General features: G+C 38.6%; 1 protein-coding gene across 1 annotated transcript; it reads left to right on the forward strand.

Annotated features, from left to right (window-relative positions):
• On the forward strand, nucleotides 3,091-8,948 carry LOC109834646. The gene is made up of 6 exons (XM_020402677.1): nucleotides 3,091-3,433; nucleotides 3,542-3,681; nucleotides 5,686-6,083; nucleotides 6,287-6,907; nucleotides 7,092-7,826; nucleotides 8,312-8,948. Exons 1-6 carry the CDS (start codon nucleotides 3,091-3,093, stop codon nucleotides 8,946-8,948), a joined length of 2,874 nt encoding a protein of 957 aa, XP_020258266.1.

Consider the following 9,419-nt stretch of genomic DNA (forward strand, 5'->3'; position numbering starts at 1 on the left):
CCATAAGTTTTATTGAGCCTAAGACTTATTTTCAAGTATAAATCAATATCATTGTTAGGGTAAATGTTAGAAATCATGTATTTCGGATTTAAATCCCCACCAACAAGTTTTTGATGAAAAACCAGATCTGGAATTTTATTTAAAGAAATAAAAAATATTGAGTTTTTATTGTTTAAATGCTTCCTTTTATGTATATGAGTAAATTGTTAGATTTAACTTATAAGTATTTGTTTCTCATCCTATATGTGAATTTCTCACTGTATCATAAATCTAAAATTTAATACCTATAGAGGTGTAGATCAGTATAATGGAAGGATGGATCGAGTTGGAGAATTCTAACTTGCGATATATGCAGATTTCTGCCCGTAAGTCGACTCACGACTCATCATGAGTCGACTCATCAGGTTGAGTCGACCTATGACTGTCATGAGTCGACTCACGAAGTCTAGTTGTGTTGCCTTTTTGCTTCTGCTGAGTCGACTCGTCAGTATACGAGTCGACCCATAAGTGTATACTGTGTTTACATATTCAAGAGTACTATCTATCACGTTTGGACTTGAGGAGTGCCTCGTTTTTTTGAGTATTTATTTGTAGTGAATATGATTTTACCTATACATGTGAGATGACCCTTTCGGACACAAGTTTGGGTTAGTACAGTAGGGTGTGTACGGGAATAGGACATGCATTCTTTCTTATACGCGGTCCTTGTGTTGGACTATAAACCATTAAAGTCCTCGTGTTAGACTATAATCCATTAGAGTCATCGTGTTGGACTATAATCCATTCTTTATATATATATATATCATGTTTTAGACTTTTGCTAAACTTTGAGCATGTTACTTAACCGAGTTGGGTTCGCGACTATATATATATCATGTTTTAGACTTTTGCTAAACTTTGAGCATGTTACTTAACCGAGTTGGGTTCGCGACATATTGTATTAGGCTGGGGCATGATAGCTACCTAGGTTGTACATGACACCTACTGTAGCTTGTTCATGTTTACACTTTATGGGTAGAGATAGGTATGTATTCTTTTCTTTATCTGTTTTCTTATGACCAACCTCGGGTTTAAATATTTAGGGATCTACAATTTGAGATACAAGGTATATACATGAGGGTTTCCTTGTTTGGATTATTTCGCTCGACGTACCTATGCTCGTGTTGTATTTTCCTAAGTACTAAAACCCATTAATGTTTACGTAAATGATTTATATTATTATGTATTAACTGTATTTTCATGTACAACGAGCCCTATCCCTTGGGGTTGGTTGTGATGTTGCTCGCTAGCGCTTTGACGCTCGTTGTCCCTCCCCCTTTCAGGTAACGAGCCAGGAGCCCGAAGAGTCGCAGGTTGATGGCGATGTACTTTAGCTTCAGCCGTCTTTTTAGTTATATTTTCTTTTGAGCTCCACTGTAGATTTTTTGTGTAGACATGTGAGAGTCTTATTCTAGAAGTTGTAAAGGCCGCGTGCCTTATTTTCTCTTGTCAGACATTTTGTATTTGAGACTTGATGAGAACTCCAGTTTATTTATTTCAGACATTTATTTGTATTCCAACATATTAGATGGTGAAATATTAATTTGATCTCTATTATTTCATCAGTTGATTCTTGTATAACTTTTTACTTGCTTTGTACTACACTTGTTGTTGATTCCACCAGAGTATGCGAACTTATACTGAATTAGGCAAGGAATGGTGGGCAGAAGCGATGGCTACAGCTTGTTATATTATGAACCGTTCTCCACATTCTACACTGGATGGTGATACACCCTATAGGATGTGGTCAGGAGAGCATGCATAGTATGAGAGGCTTAGAATTTTCGGATGCACCGCCTATTATCATGTCAACGAGGAAAAGCTTGACGTGAAGAGCAAGAAGACTATATTCTTAGGGTATGCAAAAGGTGTAAAATGCTACCGTCCTTAGTGTACAGAAGATTTGAAGTTCGTGATCAGCATGGATATTATCTTTGATGAGAAATCCATGATTGCTAAGGCGCCTAAGGATGATGGTGTTGGGACTGTTGGGACTTCAAAGTCCCAGGTTATTGAGATAGAACATAAAGACCAAACAGGTTCTAGTCATGTTCAAGTGGGAAATCAGGTAGATGATGAGCTTGAGTAGGAGGAGGTTCAATAGGAGAATACACATGTACTATAATAACAACAGCTCGATGATAGTTTGATTTTCACTAGGCCAAAGCGGGCATACAAGCAGGGATTGAAGCTGGGGGCTGATCAACCCCTGAAGCATTATGGGAAAGTTAATTTGGTAGAATATGTACTCTCGGTAGAGGAAGATGAGTCGGTCTACTTTAAGGAAGCTATTCCAGACAATGATAGTGAGAGTTGGTTGGCTGTGATAGAGGAGAAGATGGAATCTCTTCGAAAAAACCAAATATGAGAGGAGGTCCCATTGCCCGTAAGAAAAAACCTATCGGTTGTAAGTGAGTTTATAAGAGAAAGGAAGATCCTTCAGAGCTCGGTGGTACAAGGTACAAGACGAGGCTAGTAGCTAAAGGGTTTGCACAAAGAGAGGGTGTGGATTATAATGAGATCTTTTCTTCGATGGTAAAACACACTTCTATGCGGGTGCTATTGAGTATTGTTGCTCATGGTGATCTTAAACTGGAACAACTCGATGTAAAAACGGCCTTCTTACACAGAGACTTGGATGAAGAGATCTACATGTATCAACCTGAGGGCTACAAGGCTAAGGACAAGGAGAATCATGTGTGTCGCTTGAGGAAGTCACTCTATGGATTAAAGTAATCTCCTCGGCAATGGTACAAACGATTTGACTCCTTCATGCTGAAGCATGGGTTTTTCCAAATCGATTATGATTGTTGTGTTTACATTCGAAAGCTTCGTGGAGGTGATTATATCTATCTTTTTTTGTATGTGGATGACATGTTTATTGCTTCTAAGAGCAAGGTGGAGATAGATTGGTTGAAATCTTAACTTGGTAAAGAGTTCGAGATGAAGGACATGGGCGCTGCAAGAAAAATATTGGGTATAGAGATTAGAAGAGAGCGGGCGAATTAGTGATTATTCTTGAGTCAGAAGGGCTACATAGAGTGGGTGATCATGAGATTCGGGATACAAAGTGCTAAGTCGGGGGTAACTTCATTGGCTCCATACTTCAGGCTTTCAGGTAAACAATCTCTCACTATAGTAGAAGAGAAGGCACACATGAAGCGTGTTCCTTATGCTAGTGCAGTTGGCAGATTGATGTACGTCATGCTATGTACACGCCCAAATATTTCTCAGGTGGTTAGTGTGGTCAGCAGATTCATAGTGAATTCAGGAAAGGCATATTGGGAAGCGTTGAAGTGGGTCCTGAGGTACTTGAAGGGTACTGTTGACACAGGTCTGTGTTTTGATGGAGATACGTGTCAGATTGATGAGTTTGTTGACTCAGATTATGCAGGCAATCTAGATAGATGACGATCTATTACTGGTTACGTATTTAGGATACATGGGGCTCCAGTTAGTTGGCAATGAATGTTGCAGACTACAATGACACTTTCTACTACAGAAGCCGAGTACATGGCCATGGCGGAGGGAGTGAAGAAAGCATTATGGTTGTGGGGTCTTCTAGATAATTTGGGAATTAAACAGGAGAATGTGAACTTGTGGTGTGACAGTCAGAGTGCAATTCACTTGGTGAAGAATCAAGTTCATCATGCTCATACCAAGCATATCGATATCAGGTATCATTTTGTGCGAGATGTCATAGAGAAATGTGATATTTCTCTCATGAAGGTGCATACGAATGAGAATCCCACAGACATGTTAACCAAGATGGTCACATGTAAAAATTTAAGCATTGCTTGGACTTGTTTCATATCAGACTGTGTTGATTTGCCTAAGAGTGCATGGCCCTTCGAGGCGGTGATGGGGTGAGGTGGAGACTATATAGGGAACAAATAGCAGAACTACAGTTTGCTTGATCCCGGTGGAGAGTACGTAGGCAGTCACGGTATGGTGGCGCAGCTAGTTTGGCCTGGTTTAGTATGGTTTGGTGTTTCAGATCCCTCTGGTGATGTTCGCGGTGTTCTTCTAGTGTTCGTCTAAAATTTAAGGTTTGTCAAATGATGTACGAGGTGGAGAATTGTGAACGGAGGACATGTGTAGCAGGCCTAGGGCCCACTCGAGATATATGTATAACAATACATGTATCTCGAGAGGGGGCCATGCCCACGTGATCGTGGGCGGCCACACCCACTTGGGTATCTTGGAGACACCTCGAGACACCAGCGGGTTCTCCTGAACCGCGTCCTATAAATACCCATGCTTGGGTTTTTAGCGCGGGAAAAAAACATAGAGAAATAAAAATGGCAGAGGGTTTTATTTTGGCTCCAGAGAAGAAAACAAATGTTTTTTGGTGGTTAGAAAAGAGAGATCTTGAGGAGAGAGTTTTGGAGGGATTTTACAAGAGAGAGGTAAATTTCTTTTGGGAATCAAATCTTCTTATTTTGAGACGAGCTTGTGGATTGTACAAGTCGTCGGTGTTCTCCTCATAGTCGAATCTCCCCTCACCCCTCCCATGGACATAGGTAAGTTTGCCAAACTATGCAAATCTCATGTCTTTACTATTTTCTGGGTGTTGGCTATTGCTTGTAGGTTCCCTCGATAATTCAGTCCTAGAACTGATGAGAGGAAGAGTGTATATCTCACTTTATTGAGATATTTCACTTTCTATTCTTATTTTCTTTGTGAAACATGAATATAAAGGTTGTCTTGAGCTTTTGTGAAAATAAAAGTCAGAGCTTTCTCTCAGACAATATTGCTTCCACGGCGTGAGAGCGTGATTCTGTGCCCAACAGTCTTAAAATAGTAATATCTCACAAATATGGAGTGATATTTAATAAATTCTTTCTCTACCATGTTTATCTACATGTTTAGAAACTTCGCTCAAAATTTTATGATTTTTGGATTTGATTTGCTATTTTTAATTAATTTTAGAAATTAGATTTTCTGGTTTTTCTTGTTCTGAGAATAGTGTCGGTTGACCCATTGACCTTTATTGGTCGACCCATCGGCCTATATTTCCAGAATCTGTGTTTCTCTCATTAGTCAACTAATATCTCTCAACCGGACGACCGATGACCTTCTTTCGGTCGACCGACACATGAAAATCAGTCGACTGACTAGAGATCTGTTGTAGTTAACGACTAGTTTTCTAGAATCCATTTTTTGCGGGATTTGCCTCATTTTTGTCTGTTTTCTTGGCTTTGGGCTGTTGTCTTGAGTTCATATAGATACTCCTCAGCCCTCAACACTTACGCTATCAAAAAAAGTTTTAAAAGAAGTTTAAGGGTGTTTTAAAGTTTGTTTAAGTGTGTTTTCATAATTATTTTGTGAAGAGAGTTTCACAAGAGGAGGAGATTTTTTCATCTCCTGTTTGAGCTTCAATTTCTCATCTCCATCGCTCTTGATTCTTAGAGAAGTTTTTCTAAACGTATCTTCTAGCATATTCATATTTTGAGCCTCCCTAAAATACCCCCGCCTTCAACTCCGTGCCTCGAAAACGAGATCCGATCGCTGGCGAAACCTCTCCGTCGCATTTAAGGCGAGATGATGGCCGTTTTGGGGGGAAATTTTGGCGCGCTCCCTCCGTTATATCTCCTGTTAACCCACTCGGCTTTGAAGAGAGTGTATTTATGGTGCAAAGGGCAGATCTTTGCGGTTAGGGCTTATGATCTTCAGCCCCCTACTTGTCCTAAAGTGCCCTTCATAACTCCTCTTAAATCCCCTTCATTTATGGCGGAGAGCCCCCTTATTTGCATGGTTTCCTTGGGTGAGAGAGCAGTGTTCTCAAGGGTAACTTCTGCAACCTCTTTTTTTGAGTTTAAGTTCGACGTGGCTGAGAGGTTGAAGGTTCCTTATGATGCGCTATCAATGGTTTATAAATCTGAAAGGATCCCTGATCTGAGTTTTGAGATCGAGAATGAGGATGATATGGAGTGTATGGTGGAGCACAACCGTAATATCGGGTGTCTGGAGATCCATATTCGAGCTAATATAGATGTAGATGTTTCCAGATGTGAGAACACCCCGAAGCAACCTCCTGAAATGTAAGTTATATTTACACTTAATTTATTTGAAAACTTATGAATTGCATAGAGCAGGTTAAATGTTAGCTTTTAACTGATATATGTTAACTTTCTACCGAAGGTTGTTAAGCTTTAGGGCATATTTGTTAACTCTTAAGGGTACTGCATTATTTAAGTACAAGTCCTATTTGTTATTTTAAGAAAAACCAATTATATTTGTGCAGCATTATGAATACACTGAAGCCAAAGTTTATTGATAGTACTTCTGCCGCAAACCATGGTTCTGAAAGAATTCCAATTGATAATCCCAGTGGTAGCAGTGTAGTGCGTTCTGATGACATTATTAACAACACAGTAATGATTCCTGGTTGGTGGCATAATGCATTAACTGAAGAGGGTCAAGAATTTGAAAGTGCTGAAGAATTAAGGTTGGCGCTGACATACTATTCTCTGGCCAAAATGTTTGATTATGAGTTTAAAAAGAACGAACCAAAACGTATCCGTGTATATTGCCGATATAAAGAAACTTACGAGTGCCCATGGATGTTGTTTGCTTCACCTGTTAAGAATGCAAATAGACTATCGATCAAGAAGTTTGTTAATGAACATACTTGTGGGCAGTACGGGCAAAATACAGGTCGTTCAAGGGCATCCCGTAAATTCATTGCAACACAGTTACAACCACTCCTGAAGGTCCGTCCAGAAATCCGACCCGTTGATGTGCAAAAGGAGTTCCTCACAAACTACAGCCTTAGAATTAATTACAGTAAGATATGGTGGGGGAAAGAGAGAGCACAGGAGAAGCTTTACAGGGATATATATGAGTCGTATGATCAACTACGATGGTAAATGCTGAGCTTTATTATTAACTTGTTAAGTTTCAAAGTTTGCTTGTTAAAACAAATAGTTAACATGTTCCTTGTTAAGTTCATTGATAACATTGATAACATGTTAAGTTTCACCACTAACATGTTAACTTTCTCTGTTACATTGTTAAGTTACGCTGATAATTTGTTAACTTTTGTTAAGTTACCCCAATAATGTGTTAGCTTTTTTTGGTCGCTTGTTAAGCTACACGGATAACATGTTAACTTGTTGGTTTGTTTCTTCTTACACGACTAGGTATGAGCGCATGGTAAAAGAGACAAATCCCGGCAGTTACATACATGTTGACCAGAATGAGGGGAGGTTTTCGAGACTCTTTGTTTGTTATGCTGCATGCATCAAAGGTTTCTTGAGTGGATGCAGACCCCTTCTATTTTTGGACGGTACATTTTTGAAGGATCGATATAAAGGTATTCTCCTCTCGGCCATAGCATACGATGGGAACCAAGGTATATTTCCCTTAGCGTATTGCATATGTGATCAAGAGAATTTGATGAATTGGAAGTGGTTCCTCCAAGGTCTATGGTCCATACTTTATGAGAGGGCTGACCCTTACAATCCTCCCCACCAATTGGTTATAATTTCTGATGCGGACAAAGGAATTAAAGAATCAGTAAAAGAGTATTTTCCAGAAGCTCTACACTCGAGGTGTGTTCTACATCTTGTTGAAAATTTCAGGTTAAAGCTTAAGGACTTGGGTATGAAGTCGAAGGACACTCATGTTCTTGGGAACTTACTCCAAAGTGCTTGTTATAAATACACAATAGCAGAATGGAATGAGTACATGAAAGAGATATATGACATGGATCCAAGGGCATACAACATTGCTATGAACTACTCTCCTGATCAATGGGCAAATGCATTCTTCCCGGGAATAAGGTAACGTTATTTGGCTGTTCTATATCTATGCTAATGTATGAACTTATGCTATTTAGCATGTTATCTTTGGATTTGTTAAATTCTATATCAGAGCTGTTAACTATATCAGAGTTGATAACATGTTAAGTCTTGTTGATAATATGTTGAGTCTCGTGGCTAACATGTTAACTCTTGTGGATAACATGTCAACTCTTGTTGATAACATGTTAACTCTTGTGGATAACATGTTAACTCTTGTTAATAACATGTTAACTCTTGTAGATAACATGTTAACTCTTGTAGAAAACATGTTAACTGTTAAATGTTAACTATTATATGTAAACATGTTAACTGTAATACAAAAAAAATAACTCTATTCAATTATTTGTGTCATCCCTTATTTATAACCTGTTAACTCTTATCTGTTAACCTTTATTATGTTAACCCTATTCAATTATTTGTTAACCTTTATTTGTGACCTGTTATAAAGTTATATATAATTTCAGGTATGGGCACGTAACATCTAATGTCGCTGAGTCTTTTAATAATTGGATAAGGGAAGCTAGAATGCTACGGATTCTGCAAATGGTTGAGCATATCCGTAAACAGATAATGGTTCGAATGAGTAATCGCCGGTTACTTGCAGATAAATGGGTTGGATATCTCTGTCCACAAGCAGAGATGGTGCTTAAAGAAAATATAGAGAAAGGTCGTCCATTGGATGTTAAGCAAGCTGCAGCTGACATATTTGAAGTGCAAGCACATAAAACTACCCGTGTTGATTTGGAGAAGAAGACATGCACTTGCCGTGCTTGGGACGTCATGCGGATTCCGTGTAAACATGCATGTGCAGTCATCTCGTACATGAAGAGAGACATTTACCAATATTGCGATTGGTTTATGTCCATAGAAGCATTTAAAAAGAGCTATGACCCGATTCTCTATCCTATACCAGATTATGAGAAACGAAGCGTGCCAAGGGATGAGATCGAGCTACTTCCACCACATACTATCAAAAGAAATGGGAGAAATAAAACAAGACGTATCAACGATCGAACAGTGTACAAACGACCTTTGAAATGCTCTCGATGCCACTCCGAAGGCCACAACCGCGCATCTTGCAATGAACCGATCGCCGATTGATATGAGTTGCGGATTTGCCGAAACACTTTTGGGTGTATGTAATACTTTTGTAGTTAACTGTTTATATGAACTGAAACATATTTGGGTGTTTGTAATACTTTTGTAGTTACCGGTGTATATGAACTGAAACGTATTTGGGTGTATGTAATACTTTTGTAGTTAACTGTGTATATGACCTGAAATATATCTATGCCAATGTGAATTATAATGATCTTACTTGTGTCTGTAAAGTTACTCAGTTGGATTGTTAAGTTATAGTTAACATATAAAATTTTCTTGGTAGGTTATTAAGCTTCACCTATTACATGTTAACTCTTGTAAATAACATGATGGATAACATGTTAACTCTTGTTAGAAACATGTTAACTCTTATCGCTAATATGTTAACTCTTGTGACAAACATGTTAACTCTTGAACATATAAAATTTTCTTGGTAGGTTATTAAGCTACACCTATTACATGTTAACTCTT

This window comes from Asparagus officinalis, chromosome 3 (genome assembly GCF_001876935.1).
Source record: "Asparagus officinalis chromosome 3, Aspof.V1, whole genome shotgun sequence".
Classification (NCBI taxonomy): Eukaryota; Viridiplantae; Streptophyta; class Magnoliopsida; order Asparagales; family Asparagaceae; genus Asparagus; species Asparagus officinalis.

Excerpts from the sequence above, each read along its gene's own strand:
- LOC109834646 (XM_020402677.1), top strand. The coding sequence starts at position 3,091 with ATGAGATTCGGGATACAAAGTGCTAAGTCGGGGGTAACTTCATTGGCT. Across the intron at positions 3,682-5,685 it reads TTCACTTGGTGAAGAATCAA|ATCTTTGCGGTTAGGGCTTA; the intron begins GTTCATCATGCT and ends TGCAAAGGGCAG. Across the intron at positions 7,827-8,311 it reads GCATTCTTCCCGGGAATAAG|GTATGGGCACGTAACATCTA; the intron begins GTAACGTTATTT and ends ATATAATTTCAG.